This window comes from Chlorocebus sabaeus, chromosome 25 (assembly GCF_047675955.1).
Source record: "Chlorocebus sabaeus isolate Y175 chromosome 25, mChlSab1.0.hap1, whole genome shotgun sequence".
Lineage (NCBI taxonomy): Eukaryota > Metazoa > Chordata > Mammalia > Primates > Cercopithecidae > Chlorocebus > Chlorocebus sabaeus.
The window spans coordinates 18,208,788-18,226,887 of record NC_132928.1 but is presented as its reverse complement, the minus strand read 5'-3'; the positions used below and the strand labels follow the sequence as shown (position 1 = coordinate 18,226,887).

Sequence of the window (18,100 nt, the reverse complement as noted above, 5' to 3'; positions counted from 1 at the left end):
CCAGCACTTTGGGAGGCCGAGGCGGGCAGATCACCTGAGGTCAGGAGTTCGAGACCAGCCTGACCAACATGGAGAAACCCTGTCTGTACTAAAAATACAAAATTAGCCAGGCATGCTGGCACATGCCTGTAATCCCAGTTACTCGGGAGGTCAAGGCAGGAGAATCGCTTGAACCTGGGAGGCGGAGGTTGCAGTGAGCCGAGATTGCGACATACTCCAGCCTGGGTAACAAGAGTGAAACACCATCTCAAAAAAAAAAGAAAAAGTGTATGTCTTAACCACTCTAGAAAACAAATCACCCTTCTTAGCACTACTTCACTTTTGAGTTTGCTTTAGTCAGGCTGCTTCTGTCCCACCACTTCACTGAAACTGCTGACAGGTTACCAATGATTTCCAAAATGCAACATCCAGTGATCAGTTGTATTCTACTCTTGCTTTCTGTATCAAATTACTGACCCCTCCCTTCTTGAAAAGCTGTCTTTGACTTTTGTAATGCCATTCTGATTCCTGTCTACCTTTTTAACCATTGTGTCACAATTTTAGTGGCATCTTTTTCTTTCTTACTCTATTCTTTTATCATTATTCTTTTTAATTCTGTCTCTCAAAAAACTGTGAGATTTGATCTCTCTGTTCTTTGTGTGATTGCCTTCTTCTTAGGTTCTCATCTCTTCTCTGAATTATCCTGACAGTTTTCTCTCTGATTATCTCCATGCCTCCCTTTTTCAGATTCTCCATACCACCCTTTCTAGTCCATTGGCTACCCTGTTGCCAAAGCAATCCTTTGTAAAGTTGCCAGTTCACTGCTTGGTGAATCCTTCCATGGTGTTGTCTATAGGATAAAATACAAACTCTCCAGTTATGCATTCCCTACCTTTCCCCATTTATGTCAGAGTACTAACAGTGTTTTAGATATGTCTTTTAGTTCCCTGGCTTTTGTCCTATGATTATGTTGGTCCCTTTTTTTCTGGAATTCCTTTCTTCCCAAATCTGTCTAGGAAATTCCTCACAACTCTACAAGATGTAGCTTCTCTATGAAATCTTGTGCCTTATCTTGAATTGACAACCTCCTTATTTCTCCTTAAATCTATTGCAGTACTAATTCTACTGAGTGGTAGTTGTTTACTCATAGTTTCCTCTTCCTGCCTTCCTGTCTGTGTGGTGAGCTCTTGAAGAGCAAGAATATATTTTAACTATTTTCCACTCCCAGGGGCTGATACATAGTAAGCATTTAGTAAAATTTTAATGAATGAGAATACATACTATATGCTCTTTATTATGATATAAACCTGAAAACTTAGGAATTTGCTACCTAGAAAGTGTGTGTCTGTGTGTGTGTGTGTATATATATATATGGAATATATAGTTTTGCCCAACTATGCAAGATGATACATACTCATTTGGTCTTTTGCTCATGATCTCATCTTACCAGAAAATAAATAATATGAGGGAAGTATAAGTTAAAAAGTTTTAAGAGGATATTGCAGAGGTGTGGTCCAAGACTAGCACTATGTGTCAGCAGCTTCATTCATTTCTCCGCTCATTCCAAACAATAAGGTTACCAGGCAGGGAAATAAACTACATTATTGCTTTTAATACAGATCTTTGTAGCTGCTCCTGCGTGTTGTTAACATATTACATAGAAACTTTTAATTTTAACTTTTAAAAATTGTGAACTAGATATATTGTAGAGTATGTACAGTTTAAAGAAAAATGATAGATACCAGTGTATCTACCACTGAGCTGAAGAAACAGGACTCCTGTTTGTGTTTCCTCAATTGGATATTCTTTTTTGTTTGTTTGTTTGTTTGTTTGTTTGTTTTTTGTTTTGTTTTTTTTTTTTTTTTTGAGGCGGAGTCTTGCTCTGTCGCCCAGGCTGGAGTGCAGTGGCACTATCTCGGCTCACTGCAAGCTCCGCCTCCTGGGTTCACGCCGTTCTCCTGCCTCAGCCTCCCGAGTAGCAGGGACTACAGGCGCCTGCCACCACGCCCGGCTAATTTTTTTGTATTTTTAGTAGAGATGGGGTTTCACCGTGTTAGCCAGGATGGTCTCGATCTCCTCACCTCGTGATCCACCCATCTCGGCCTCCCAAAGTGCTGGGATTACAGGCTTGAGCCACCACGCCCGGCTGTTTTTGAGAGGGAGTCTCACTCTGTCCCCCAGGCTAGAGTGCAGTGGCGTGATCTTGGCTCCCTGCAGCTTCTACCTGGGCTCAAGCAATTCTCCTGCCTCAGCCTCCCCAGTAGCTGGGATTATAGGCATGTGTCACCATGCCTGACTAATTTTTGTATTTTAAGTAGAAATGGGGTTTCGCCATTTTGGCTAGACTGGTCTAGAACTCCTGACCTTAGGTGATTGGCCCGCCTCAGCTTCCCAAAGTGCTGGGATTATAGGCGTGAGTCACCATGGCCGGCCTCAATTGCACATTCTCACCTTCTCTCTAGAGGGAGCCAGTATAATGAAATTTATTAATTATTCACTTCTTTCTTTATAGTTTTATCACGTATGTATATTATCACATATAATGATGATTATCATTCAGTTTCATTTATTTCATACTTTATTTAAATGGAATCATATTTATGTATTCTTCAGTACCTGCCTTTTGTTATTATTTTTGCGATTCATTTTTATTGCTATATTATAGTGTTCCATTGTATACATATACTGCAACTTATTCACTCTCCAATTAATAAACTTAATTTCCAGCTTTTTATTATGCACACTGCTGATATGAACATGTTCTGGATACACATGTCTTAGAGTTCCTTTGGTACAATAGTTCTCAGCTAGGTTTAGCACTGACCCCATAGGGGACATTTAGAAATTGTGGAGGTGTTTTCATTGTTACAGTGATTGTGGGGCAATTCAGTTGTTGAGTGGGTAGGAGAAACAGATGACAACTATACTGAAATGCAAAGCACAGATTGTTTCACCAAAATACCAACAGTGATTTATTGAGTAACAGTGTCCCAGGATTCTTTGGAATGGAGTCACTCTATTTTAGGGAATAGCCACATTAAACTTTCCTAGGTAATGGCAAATTGTTTTCTATAGCTGATATACCTCCAGTAGGCTATGAGAGTACCCATTGTCTACTTTCTTGCCAATGCTTGATCAGACTTTTAAAATGTTCCAAATCTGGCAGTATGAGATGGCATTTCATTGTGTCCTCAGTTTCATTCATAGGTAACTACTGAGGCTGTGTGTTTTTCTATCTATTAGCTGTTGTTACATCTTTTTAAAAGTGTTTTGTTTGTGGAATTTTTTGTTTTTTTGTTTTTTTTTTTGGGACAGAATCTTGCTTGTTGCCCAAGCTAGTGTGCAGTAGTGTGATCATAGCCACTGCAGCCTCAAACTTGTGGACTCAAATGATCCGCCTGCTTCATCCTCCCAAGTAGCTGGGATTGCAGATGTGAGCCAGCATGCCTGGCTTGTAGTTTTTTATTTTTTCCACCTATTTTTCCACTTGATAGTTGTCTTTTTCTTGCAGATTGAATGTAAAGTTTTTTCTTATTGAATTCTTTGTATATTCTGGATTTGAGTCCTTTGGTTAACAGCAAAGATCTTTTACCAGTTTGTGGTTTGTCTTTTTACTCTCTACAGGGAAGTAAACAGCTATTTCATCAAAAGCATATACATTTTAAATTTATTATTTATTTATTTATTTGAGACGGAGTCTCGCTCTGTCGCCCAGGCTGGAGTGCAGTGGTGCGATCTCAGCTCACTGCAAGGTCCGCCTGCTGTGCTGAGTAGCTGGCACTACAGGCGCAGGCCACCATGCCTGGCTAATTTTTTTTTTTTTTTTTGTATTTTTAGTAGACAGGGTTTCATCATGTTAGCCAGGATGGTCTCGATCTCCTGACCTCGTGATGCGTCCGCCTCACCCTCCCAAAGTGCTGGGATTACAGATGTGAGCCACCGTGCCCGGCCAATTTTAAATTTATTTATTTATTTATTTATTTATTTTATTTTATTTATTTATTTTTTTGAGACGGAGTCTCGCTCTGTCGCCCAGGCTGGAGTGCAGTGGCCGGATCTCAGCTCACTGCAAGCTCCGCCTTCTGGGTTTATGCCATTCTCCTGCCTCAGTCTCCCAAGTATCTGGGACTACAGGCGCCCGCCTCCTCGCCCGGCTAGTTTTTTGTATTTTTTAGTAGAGACAGGGTTTGACTGTGTTAGCCAGGATGGTCTCGATCTCCTGACCTCATGATCCGCCCATCTCTGCCTCCCAAAGTGCTGGGATTACAGGCTTGAGCTACCGCGCCCGGCCCAATTTTAAATTTAAATTCCAGTATTCTTTTACATTTTCTTTTGAAAGTTTTAAACTTTTTCTCCTGAAGTCCTTGCTGTAGCAGTAAATAAGTTCATGTTGTAATGTAGAGATCCTTTATTTTTTTATTTATTTAACAGTTGGGGGTCTTGTTTTGTCACCCAGGCTGGTGTGCAGTGACACAATCATAGCTCACTGCTGCCACAAATTCCTGGGCTCAAGCCATCCTCTTGCCTCCTAAGTAGCTGGGACTACAGGCATGCACCACCACACCCAGCTAATTTTTTTTTTTTTTAATTTTTTGTAGAGATGGGGTCTTGCTACATTGTCCAGACTGGTCTTGAGCTCCTGGGCTCAAGTGATCCTCCCACCTTGGCCTCCCAAGGTGCTGGGATTATAGGCGTGAGCCACCATGCCTGGCTGTTTATTTTTTTAATATGGAATTGAATATATTTTTCAACTGTTCTGCAGTACCAGCTTTATTATATATGAGGCTTATGCATATGCCTGGCTCTCTATTCTGCTTCTGTTGTCAGTTAAATATTCCTTGCTAATCCCACATTTTTTCAGTTACTTATAGTAAGCCTCATAAGTCTTGATAGTTCTGGGGTAAGTTCTGCTATTTGGTGATTCTTCTTAAGGAGTGCGTACCTGAACTAGTTAGCGTCACCAATATAATTTGAATAGAAGATATGATAGGGAACATTTTTCTGATTGTAAAGAGAATGGTTTTTGTTTCAACATCAAGTAGGATGTTATTAAAGGTTTTTGACTCATTCACATTGCTGGTATTTGATGCTAGCTGTAGGTTGGAGCAATTCCATTTGGCCTCTCCAATTTGGTGGTCTCTGAGTAATCTGACTTCTTGCCATAATGGCTGGTTTCCTGCAAAGTAATCAATCCCAGAAGCACTAAGTGGAAACTACTCAGCTGTTTCTGGCCCAGCCTTGAAAGTTACTCAGAGTCACTTCTCTTGCATTCAGTGGTTATAAATGAGTCACTAAAGTTGGTTCAGAATCAAAGGGAAAGAATATAGACCCCTGCTTCCCCATGGCAGAAATGTTGAGGAATTTGTTGACATGTTTTAAACTTCCAAGCCCAGAGTATGGAATTTTCATAAATGTTTTCCCATGTGTGCTTAGGGATATTATCTTGGTAACAAGGTTTTATATATGTCCATTAATATAGGTTTGTCAGTTCTGTGGTTGAAATCCATATTCTTACTGCTTGTCTACTTGATAGCTTGGTGGTGGTTGTCTGCTTATGTGATCAGTTATTCTGATCACTCAATTATTGAGAAGTAGTTGTTTATATGTTGAAGTTAGTGTTATTAGGTGCATACAAATTGTTTTATCTTGCTGCTGAATTAAGCCTTTTATCATTATGTAGGGTCTCTTGTATTGGCTTCCACTTTGAAGATTATTTTGTCTGTTATGCCGATAGCTCCACCATTTTTCTTCTGTTAGGTATTTGCCTGGTTTATCTTTATCATTTTACTTTCAACATTTCTGTGTCCTCACATTTTAAGTATGTGTCTTATAAGGAGCAGATAGCTGAGCGTATGTATTAATATTTTATCTGAAGAGTTTAGCCCACTTGTATTGATCATGTTTAGCTGATGTAATTTTGTTCTTTCCTATTTTTACCTTCTATTCAACTTGCTTTTCCTAGTCTTCTTTCCCTTCGTTCATGTCCTATTTTTGGGGATTAAGAATCCATTTCTTATTCTGTTTTCTTTCCCTCTCTGTCTCTACTTGTTTGGGATGTTTCCATATTTTCTTTTTTTTTTTTTCTTTGTTTGAGACAGAGTCTCGCTTTGTCACCCAGGCTGGAGTGCAGTGGCGCAATCTCCGCTTACTGCAACCTCTGCCTCCCGGGTTCAAGCGATTCTCCTGCCTCAGCCTCCCGAGTAGCTGGGACTATAGTCGCATGCCACCACGCCTGGCTAATTTTTTGTTTTGTTTTGTTTTTTGTTTTTTTTTGAGACGGGGTCTCGCTGTGTCTCCCAGACTGGAGTGCAGTGGCGCGATGTCGGCTCACTGCAAGCTCCACCTCCTGGGTTCACGCCATTCTCCTGCCTCAGCCTTCCGAGTAGCTGGGACTACAGGCGCCCACCACCACGCCCGGCTAATTTTTTGTATTTTTAGTAGAGACAGTGTTTCACCGTGTTATCCAGGATGGTCTCAATCTCCTGACCTTGGGATCCACCTGCCTTGGCCTCCCAAAGTGCTGGGATTACAAGCGTGAGCCACCACGCCCGGCCATTTTTTGTATTTTTAATAGAGATGGGGTTTCATCATGTTAGCCAGGATGGTCTCGGTCTCCTGAGCTTGTGATCCGCCCCCTCGGCCTCCCAAAGTGCTGGGATTACAGGCATGAGCCAGCACGCCTGGCCGGCATGTTGCTATATTTCTATTCTTACTGTATACTCTGAAAATTTTATCCTGCATATTTAATTTAAAATCTAATATTGATGTCTTTATTGACTTTCTGATTAATAGAAGGCCCTTAGAATGCTTTGACTCCATCCACTACCATCCTGATTTATATACTAGTTTTGTCCACAGTTTGTTACATCTTGGTTTTTTAAATCTCACAAATCAAACATATAGTCTCTTTTATTTAGATTTACCCACATTTTAACTTCTATTTTGCCCACCATTCTTTCCTGAATCTAAGGGGTTTCTTTGAAAATAATTTCCTTTTTCCTGCAGTATATCCTTTAGAAGCTCATTTAGTGAAGACCTGTTTGTCATAAACAGATTTTTTGAGACATGGGTTTGAAGTGCATTGTTCTAGAGAGGAGTTGCATTTGCTTCTGTTGTCTCTAGGCACTACCAATCTAAGATACTTTAAACTAAAATCTTGATTTGGGGTTTTTCAGACAAACAGATCATATAAATTTAGGCCCCAAATCTGCCTGAATGGAGGACTGTGGTTGGGACACTTTTGGGAGACTCTTTTTTGGTTTCTTTCCACCCAGCCAAGAGTGAGATGGGCATGACTCCCATTAATCACCCCCTCCCTCTGCAGAGCAGGGGTGTTTTTTTTCCTACTTCACAAAATGATGGAGTTCCCCTTTTAGCATTCTGGCTTGTCTCCTGTGCCCTGCACCTGTTGTCCATTGAAGCCTGGCTTTAGGCAAATGACAACCACTGCATATTTAATTCTCCCTCTGGATTCTTGCTTTCTCATCATTTCTGGCGTCGGAAGAATTTCCTTACTTCCCTGCCAGCTCAGAAGTGAATGTTAAAAGACTTTTAAAAAATGTTTGATCCAGCAGTTTTAGTAGTGCCCTACTGGGAGGAGTTCCTCTGAACATCAGATCCGCCATGTGTTGCTTGGAGTTAGCTTCGAGCAATTAAGTGGATTATGCTTCATAATAAATTTTCAGTGGGTGCAGTGGCTCACACTTGTAATCCCAGCACTAAATTTAGGTGGCCAAGGCAGGGTGGATCACCTGAAGTCAGGAGTTGAAGACCAGCCTGCTTAACATGGCAAAACCCCATCTCTGCTAAAAATACAAAAATTAGCTGGGCATGGTGGCGGGTGCCTGTAATCCCAGCTACTCGGGAGGCTGAGGCAGGAGAATTGCTTGAACCTGGGAGGCGGAGGTTGTAGTGAGCCAAGATTGCGCCACTGCACTGCAGCCTGGGCGACAGAGCAAGACTCCATCTCAAAAAAAAACAAAAAAAAATTTTTTAAATGAATTTTACTAAGAGTTCCTTTTCTAAGAAATTGGAGTATTAGTCCAGGCGTGTTGACTCATGCCTATAATACTAGCATTTTGAGAGCCTGAAGTAGGCAGATCACTTGAGTCTAGGAGTTTGAGACCAGCCTGGGCAACATGGTGAGACTCCCATCTCTACAAAAAAAGAAAAATTAGCCAGGCATAGTGGCACACACCTGTAGTCCTGGCTACTCAGGAGGCTGAGCTGGGAGGATCACTTGAGCCCATGAGGTCAAGGCTATATTGAGCAGTGCTCATGCCACTGCACTTAGCCTGGGTGACAGAGTGAGACCTTGTCTCAAAAAAAAAGGCCAGGCATGGTGGCTCACGCCTGTAATCCCAGCGCTTTGGGAGGCCGAGGCGGGCGGATCACGAGGTCAGGAGATCGAGACCATCCTGGCTAACACAGTGAAACCCCATCTCCACTAAAATTACAAAAAAAAAAAAAAAAACTAGCTGGGCGTGATGGTGGGCGCCTGTAGTCCCAGCTACTTGGGAGGCTGAGAGCTTGTAGTGAGCCAAGATCGGGCCACTGCACTTAAGTCTGGGCGACAGAGTGAGACTCTGTCTAGGAAAAAAAAAATTAAAAAAAAATTTGGATTATTATATATATTCATTGAAATAATCTTCAACCTAAAAGATATAGTTTCTAATAGATTATTCTTTCAGAATAATGTATTTTTATATCATACTTTAAGAACAAGTTATAATGAAATAATGCTTAAAACTTTACAGTCATCATTGTTACACTTTTTAAACCCTTCTGAGGCATAAATTTACTTTTATTTTAATCATAGATTTGGAAGTTAGAAATATTTTCAAGGTTAAGATAATTGTGTCCCTTTTAACCTTTAGAGGCATAGTTTTCTTTCAGTAACTGTGAAGTAAAAATGAAATGTTATCTCTCTTTAACCAGCTGTCTAATCTGCTATGTGTCATAATTTATAAATTGCCCCCTTTTTTCTTTCTAATTTTTATTTATTTATTTATTTTTATTTATTTTTTTTCTTGAGACAGAGTCTCGTTCTGTCACCAAGGCTGGAGTGCAGTGGCGCGATCTTGGCTCACTGCAACCTGCGCCTCCTGGGTTCAAGCAGTTTTCTGCCTCAGCCTCCCGAGTAGCTGGGATTACAGGTGCCCACCACCATGCCTGGCCAATTTTTTGTATTTTTAGTAGAGACGGGGTTTCACCATCTTGGCCAGGCTTGTCTTGAACTCCTGACCTCGTGATCGACCCCCCTCAGCCTCCCAAAGTGCTGGGATTACAGGCGTGAGCCACCGCGCCCGGCCTCTAATTTTTATTTTCAGAGAAACTTTGCATTTAATAAGTTGGCTCCCCCCACCTCCGCCCTTTATTGTTGAGGAAAAATATATCACATCTTGAAGTACACAGGAAAGTTTAGAGTCTAACTTATTTTTTCACTTATTCCTAGTCCTCTGGGCCTAAAAATCAAACACTTGATTGAGTGGATTAAGCAAGGATATATTATGTTGTATGCTTTTCCCCCCAGTTGGTGAGTGCTATGTGTGTATGTGTTTGGACTTGTACATAATATATAATTGGTTAGAAGTGTTTTTTTATGTGTACTTATTGCAGCAGATACTTCCAATATTAATAGACTGTTTTCACTTTATACATTTGTGAAAACCAAGTGACCTGTTATTCTGCTTTTATTCTCTTAGGGTAATACTGAACAACCTGTCCAAACTAGCAAGATTGGACTTGGAAGAAGAGAGTATCAGAGTTTACAACATCGCCATCATTCTCAGCGTTCTAAGTGCCGTCCACCTAAGGGCATGTATTTAACCCAGGAAGATGTGGTAGCAGTTTCCTGTAGTCCCAATGCAGCCAACACCATCCTGAGGCAACTGGACATGGAGTTGATCTCTCTAAAACGTCAGGTATTTTATAAAAATAATATTTTTAATGATTATGTGCATTTTGGCTATCTGCCTTTACCTAGGTTGAGCTCAGTTGTTTGCAGATTTTTCTTAGCCATCCACTTATGCAAGTTTCATTTTTTAAAACTTATCTTATGTCCAACTTAGAAGATACCTCTGCCTGTTTAGATTTGAATCCCAGCATTGCTGCCTGTTAGTTCTGTGGTCTTGGGCAAATTATATAACCTCTGTAAGCTTCAATGTTCTATCTATAAAATTGGGGATAATAATCCTTCTTCTCTTGCAGGTTATTGGGAATTATTTGCAATGATACATTTAGATTGTTTAGTAGTGCTTGGCATATTTTGAATGCTTAGTGAATAATGGTTGTTGTCTGCATCATCATCATCATCATTATCATCATCATCAGTAGTAGTAGTACGGTAGTATTGTAAGGGCAGCATCATCATAATCAGATAGTAGTTAAAAATCAGCATCTAGAGTCAGTGGACCTGTTAAGTTCTAACCCTGGCACCATCTCCTTCCTGTGTAACCTTAGAGGAGCTCTTTAACTTCTCTCAGCTTCAGTTTTCTCGTCTGGAAATGTGGATAATATTGTAGTGGTTGAGAGGAATTAAACAAGATAATATATGGTAAGTGCTTAAAACAGTGCCTGGCACATATTAAGTACTTAGTTATTCATTGTTATTAGATCTCTGGCCTTTCTTAGTTGTCTTTTCCTTTTTTTTTTTGTTTTGTTTTGTTATTTTTTTCTAATCCCTTAAACCTAGATATTCTTCTAAATCTGTACTTTCTTGGTCTATATCAGCCAACCCTATACACTATGCCAGTGACTTCTGAGTCTTATTTCTCAAGCTGTGACTTTTCTCAAGCTTCTTAGCTATAGTTCCAGCTGCCTACTAGGTCTTCTCCTAAAAGGTTTTTTTCTCTGTTTTCTGTCTGTTGAAACATCAGAATCATCTTTTATTCATCCCCTGCTGTTATCACTTTCCCAACACATGTAAACCAAAGCAGTAACCAAGTTATGTGAGTTTTATCTCTGAAATTTCCTTTAAATCAATTCCCTCTTTTTTATTTCATCACTACTGCCCATTTAGGCTCTTGCTGTCACTTGCCTGACAATAACTATCTTGTTGATTCTTTTTTCTTTCCTTATTTAAAAAAATTTTTTGTAGAGAAAGGTTCTCGCTATGTTACCCAGGCTTGTCTCAAACTCCTGGGCTCAAGCAATCTTCCTGCCTGCGCCTCAAAGTGCTGGGATTATAGGGATGAGCCACCACGCTGGGCCTCTTGTTGATTCTTTCTGTTACTTCTCTTTAGCTGGAGGTTACACATTGTTGCCAGTGCTATCTTTTTAAAGTACTGGTCTGATCACTGTCACTCATCTTAAACCTCTTTGTTAGTTTCTACTTGACTTTAGCAGGTTACAGTAGAGGTAGTCAAATCACGTTAAGAAATTTGAAATTCATCCTGAGTTAGGAAACTACTGAAGGACTTTGAAAAGGAAAGGTGGACCATGGTCATATTTACATTTTTCAGTGATCTCTTTTGCATTTTCTTGTGGTTTTTTTTTTTTTATTTTTTATTTTTTCCTTTTTTTTGTAGTTGCTTTAGTGATTACAATATTCATCCTTAGCTTATCACTGTATATTTAGTTAATATTACAGTAGTCCTCCCTTAATCCGTAGTTTCACTTTCCATGGTTTCAGTTACCTGCAGTACAGTACCATAAGATATTTTGAGAGACAGACTATATTCACATAACTTTTATTGCAGTATATTGTTGTAATTGTTCTATTTTTAATTTGGTATTGTTACTCTCTTCTTGTGCCTAACTTATGAATTAAACTTTATCATAGGTATGTATATACAGGGAAGAACAGTACAGGTTGAGCACCCGTAATCTGAAAATCTGAAATGCTCCAAAATTTGAAACTTTTTGAGCACAGACATAATGCTCAAAGGAAATGGTCATTGGAGCATTTTGGATTTTGGGTTTTCGGATTAGGGATGTGCGACTGTTATATATTATGCAAATATCCCAAAATCCCCTGAAATTTGAAACACTTCTGGTTCCAACCATTTTGGATAAGGGAATACTCAACCTGCATATGTTATGATTTGGTACTATCCACAATTTCAGGCATCCACTGGGAGTTTTGGACTGTATCCCCTGCGGATATGGGAGGACTACTGTATTCTACTGCTTACAAAATGTAAGAACCTTGCAACAGTATAGTGTGGGATCAAGATTCTCTATCTTAAACATGTTCAGATTTTTCAAATTCCTTGGTCCTGGTTATTCAACCAAACTGCTTTTCTGTTTCTCTTTTCCTTCCTTAATAAACATAGGCCACATTTGCTTCCTCTGCTTTCTTACCAAAACTTATTCTCCAACCCTTTCTAATCTAGATTCTGCCCCGTATGATATTCCAGTTCTACTGAAACACCTCTTTGAAGATCATTTATGAGCTGACATGGTGGCTCATGCCTGTAATCCCAACACTTTGGGAGGCCAAGACAGGAACATCACTTGAGGCCAGGAGTTTGACCCCAGCCTGAGCAATATAGTGAGACTTCATCTCTATGAAAAAATTTTTTTAAATAGCCAAGCGTGGTTGTGTGTATCTAGTATAGTCCTACAAGAGAGGCTGAGGTGAGAGGATCGCTTGAGCCTGGGAGTTCAAGGTTTACAGTGGAAAAAAAAAATCATTTATGAACAAGTGGCCACATCTAAGGCTGCCTTCTTGGTTTTTAACTACTGTGACTACTCAGTAATGTTTGACACTGTCAGCCATTACTTTAATTTTGGAATTTCTTTCACTTGACTTTGTGACTGTCTTGAGTATGTGTGTGTATAGTACATATGTAATAGTACATATTTAGAAGGCAGCTATGCTCACCGCTATACCACCAACACATCTCATATTTGGTTAAATGCTTAGCCTTTAGTCAAACTATGAATGCAAGACACCTATCTTCCAAACCACAGCAGTCCTCTTTAGAAAACTTCTAAATCATCTGCTGTAATACTTTAAAAGTGCTAAAAATATCAAGGAATAAAGTGTACTCAGTCACCTGTATTCATACTTGACTACTACTCCTACACTTAGGGACTATTTTTATTGATTTTTTTTAGAAGGCACTTTAAGCTTTAACTTCCTAATTTGGTTATTCATTTGATGTGTGACAGTAAAGGTTTGCACTCATGGGTTTACAAATCCTGTTAACCACTGCTACTTTTATGTCACAAACATCTCATATGCAGTGTTCAAACTGAATTCTTCCACACTCACTCTAGTTATCTGTTCCACTTTTTGTATTCTCTGTCTCAGTGAGTAGTGCCACATACTCTCAATTACTGAAGCCAGTGACCAATTAGCCTCAATTCCTCCTAATTCTCCACAATCAAGTGTTTACAAAGATGTCTTGGCTGGGTGCAGTGGCTCATGCCTGTAATCCCAGCACTTCTGGAGGCTGAGGCGGGTGAATCATGAGGTCAGTAGTTGAAGACCAGCCTGGCCAACATGGTGAAACCCCGTATCTACTAAAACTACAAAAATTAGCCAGGCACGGTGGCAGGTGCCTGTAATCCCAGCTACTCAGGAGGCCGAGGCAGGAGAATTGCTTGAACCCCGGGCGGCAGAGGTTGCAGTGAGCCGAGATCGTGCCACTGTACTCCAGCCTGGGTGACAGAGTGAGACTCTGTCTTCAAAAAAAAAAAAAAAAAAGTCTTAATTTTGTTTCCAAGGTATTTCTTTAATCTCTGTAGACCACTACCATCCTTCCTTCATTCCTACAGTTTTAATGAAAGTTTTCTTAATTGTTGATTATTTCTCACCTGGATTGTTAAATTAATTTCCATCCTCTTTACCCTATTCTGTTCTTCACATTACTACCAGAACTGTCTTTCTAAAAGCCAGATATGATCATTTTGTTCCCTTGCTTAAAAATCCTTTAGCTTTCCTTCAGTCTTTAGGCAAAGTTAAAATTCCTCTTCAGTCTTCAGGCAAAGTTAAAATTCCTTGGTCTAACCCCAGCCTAAATTCTTGCCTTTGCCTTAGGGCTTTTCTGTCTTCCTAAGTGTTATTCTGCCTGGAATGCAATCCCTCCTCCCAAGCTTGTCTGCCAGTTTAATTCTTTAAAACTCAGTTTAGCTGTCCTTTTCTTTGGAACACTTTCCCTAATCTTCCCTACCACCTGTTCATCAACATACATAGAAACACATTTACTCTCTCATTCTCTTTCTTTCTCTCTCTGAGTCTATGTTAGGTGTTTTAGCGTTTATCATACTTTTATATTTACTTATCTTCCCACTATTCTATGAAATCCTCGAGAATTGAGACTTTACATTCTGTCTCTATATGTCTATCTAACATGGCCAGCTGACTACCCTTGAATCATCCTAGATTTTATGCATTTTAGCTGTGGCTTTAAGATCTCTAGTGAAAAAAGTTCATAAATTATAAGTATTTCGCTGTCCATACTAGGGGGGAAAAACAGAGGAAAAAAGTAAACAATCCTAACCCTTAACAGTCTAAATATTGCTAGTAGAATAGAAGTTAAAAACTTGGTATGATTTAAATTCAGGTTGTATCTCCTAGCCTTAGGAAGGTTTCTTAACTTGGCTGTGCCTTATATTCCTCATCTGTAAAAATGGTTATAAGTAGAGTCTGTTCTGCTATAACTTTTTTTGAAAATGTGGATTTGTTCTAATGCAATTAATATACTTGGGAATAATTTGAACATAACATGAATTATTTGTTTATGTATGATTTTTGTCAGCAAAACAAAATGTACTCAGCTGAACTGAGCACACACACATCTCAAACATGTACCAGCTACCTCAATTCACTGTGTGTTATGAACCATACCTATATGGTGTTAAAACTTTTCATCTGATTTCAAGTAACCCTTCTACCACTTCCATAATAATTCACAAACTGCAACCATTTTGACTCCCACTTCCATAAGCAACCTTCAGGTCTTTTTTTTAAGGTAAAGTACTGTCTTTGTTGTAGCATTTATGGATAAAAAAATCATTTAGAATGTATAAAACTGTGTTGCCATTTTTGTTAGGTTCCTGTCTTATGTGTCATTGAAGTTTAAATGTTGTGTCCCAACCTCCTTTTCCCTATAAGCCCTGTGGTTTTTATTATGAATTTTGCATAGCACACTGACCTTTTTTTTTTTTTTTGAGACGGAGTCTTGCTCTGTAGCCCGGGCTGGAGTGCAGTGGCCGGATCTCAGCTCACTGCAAGCTCCGCCTCCCGGGTTCACGCCATTCTCCTGCCTCAGCCTCCCGAGTAGCTGGGACTACAGGCACCCGCCACCTCGCCCGGCTAGTTTTTTGTATTTTTAGTAGAGACGGGGTTTCACCGTGTTAGCCAGGATGGTCTCGATCTCCTGACCTCGTGATCCGCCCGTCTCGGCCTCCCTAAGTGCTGGGATTACAGGCTTGAGCCACCGCGCCCGGCCTTTTTTTTTTTTTTTTAAGACAGGGTCTTGCTTTGTCGCCTAGGCTAGAGTGCATTGGCATAATCACAGCTCACTATAACCTTGAACTCTTGGGCTTACGCAGTCCTCCCACCTTAGCCTCCTGAATAGCTAGGACTACAGGTTCATGCTACCATGCTCAGCTAATTTTTTTTTTTTTTTTTTTTTCTCCATAGAGACAGGTTCTCACTGTATTATCAGGGTGGCCTCAGACTCCTGGCCTCCCAAAACACTAGAATTTTAGGCGTGAGCTACTGTACTTGGCTAGTTCAGTGACTTTTAATGTATTTGTCATGTTATAGCAGAACTGATTGTACTTACCTCACAGAGTGGTTTTGAAAATTAAGTGATTTATTACATATAAAGGACTGAGAATGATGTTTTATACATAATAAATACCTAATAAATGTTAGCCACCATCATCATCATTATTATTGGAAAAATTCTTATTTAGTCAAAACACTATGGTAATGAGAAAAATTGATGGAATTTAATTCCTATGTATGCCAGTTGTCTTTGGTTATAAAAGTTATTGCTAAAAGATATTCAAGACCATGATATTCAAAGATATTCAGAGTCTTTTAGTCTCTTAGATGTTTAGTTCATACATGTATAAGTTGAATTAGTGGCATGTCATACCCTAAGTGTGATTAGTATGACTATTCTGAAATAAAATTTAAGAGGGTTTTGGAATATATTCTTTTCACTTATTGAGTACTCACAAATTTACCTAAGTACGCGATCTGATTCACATTTGGGGTTATTTTGTTGAAGGTTCAGAATGCTAAGCAAGTAAACAGTGCACTTAAACAGAAAATGGAAGGTGGAATTGAAGAATTCAAACCTCCTGAGGTATGTTATTGAAGGATACATGTGATTAAGTATAGTGAAAACTTTTTTTTTTCAGTTGTCCAATGTCCAAGTACTATTTTGGTCACATGCATCATTAATACTTTGAAGGTTTCATAATATGGATAATTTATTATGTCTCTATTTTTTTATTTAGGTGATCTTATGAGGCTTGGTTAATAATTTTGTATCTAAGTTAAATTATTTATTTCCTGCCCTTAGAAATTCATAGCAAGCAAAGTAATTAGGGAAAGTAGTAATAGGAACAGTGTATGTGAAACTAGAAGCTCATTGATGAACATGCTAGTGTATTTCTGGGTCTACAGCAATGTTTGCTGAAAGCCCTTTCCTGCTTGTGTGAATTGGTAACACAGCAAGAAAAATATCATGAAAAGCTAGATTATTTTAACAAATTTTTATTTTAATTTAAGATAATTGTCTTTGGCTCAGCTTCCACTTAGGATTTTAGTATGGGGACTTAGTCTTGTACTTACAAAAACAAGGTATAGATTGACCATTTTCTCAAGTCTTCTATTTCAGTTGAAACCTAAATATGTTTTTGATATTTGTGGTAATTATAGGGGTACTTATTCCCTTAAAATCCAATCAGGTCTTTTTCTAGGAGCTTCTACTATATCTTTTTTCTCTCTTTAACATTTCCATATTATGCTTCATATCCTGGATTTGCCTTTCTGTGTATGTGATAATCAGATAATCTTATTTGGTCTTATTGGGACTTTTATTCCCCAGAAGGGGAAAAGAACTTGGTTGACTGAAATATCTACAGATGAAATTTATGTGAGGGGCTATGGGGAGGCAGAACAGTAGTACTTCAGAAATTATGTACCATATGCCATCTTAGTTATCAGTGTCTTTCAGAAAGGAAGACTTATGAAAAAAGTTGTTTTTCATTGTTTTGAATAATCTCTTTCAAGAAGGTTAGGTTATGGAAAAGAGTGAAAAATAATACAAAACGGATATCTCATTCCTGGCCCACAGGTAAAGTGACAAACATTCTAGTAACAGTCATTTAAGGATAATATAATACAAAAAATTACTATTTTATTTTGTTATATTATTGCAACAAAAATTATTTTAATTTGTATTACGCATTAAAATGCATGAATGCAAACAATTTTAAATGTCTATAATTTTGTAATCTAAAACTTAAATACCGCAGATACTAAAAACATTATGGGAATAGCAGGAAGAACTTTATACTAGCAAGTGTGAAAAATAAAATGTAGAAATTCCTAGAAAAATGTGTCTTATCAAAATTGCCTGAAAAAGAAAAGCTGAATAATTGGTAATCATGAAGTAAAACGAAATAATAATTAACATTTTTCTCTCACAAGAAAACTTCAGACCCAGACAATTTTACAAAAAACATTTACTAAATTTTCAAGAAAAGGATAATTCTCATCTCAGATTTTTCCATAAAATTACAGGACAGCGTCACTCATTAACTTTATAAAAAGAAAGATGCGAAAGTCCAGTAGCATTTTATAGCTTCTCTATGTGCTATCCCATTTGATTTTTATGTAAATCCATACAGCTAGGTGAACCAGATACTATTATTTTACATGAGGAAACTGGAAATCAGGGAGGTTAACAACTTTTTCAAGGTGACAGAACTAGTAAATAATGAAACTCTGGCTATATCTCATCTTTTTAGAGTCCTGATTGGATTTCTACATTAGTATATGTCATGTTGCCTCTTACATTTGGAAGTTTTTATATAATAGCAAAATTATATATTACATTTCCACATTTTAATGCAGCTATTGGGTGAGAAGTTATCAAACATTTATTGTAATTTTTGATTTATTATAAAAATAATGATCAAAATAAAA

The 18,100-nt window shown here is 38.5% G+C and overlaps 1 protein-coding gene across 5 annotated transcripts in view; it reads left to right on the top strand.

Annotated features, from left to right (window-relative positions):
* Nucleotides 1–18,100, top strand: part of RCOR3 (REST corepressor 3) — a 57,526-nt gene that overhangs the window by 20,522 nt on the left and 18,904 nt on the right. For all 5 annotated transcript variants that reach the window (XM_007988536.3, XM_007988539.3, XM_007988537.3 and 2 more), the window contains 2 exons: nt 9,684–9,902; nt 16,173–16,250. In XM_007988536.3, the coding sequence (XP_007986727.2) occupies nt 9,684–9,902; nt 16,173–16,250 (297 nt within the window). The remainder of the gene's footprint in view (nt 1–9,683; nt 9,903–16,172; nt 16,251–18,100) is intronic.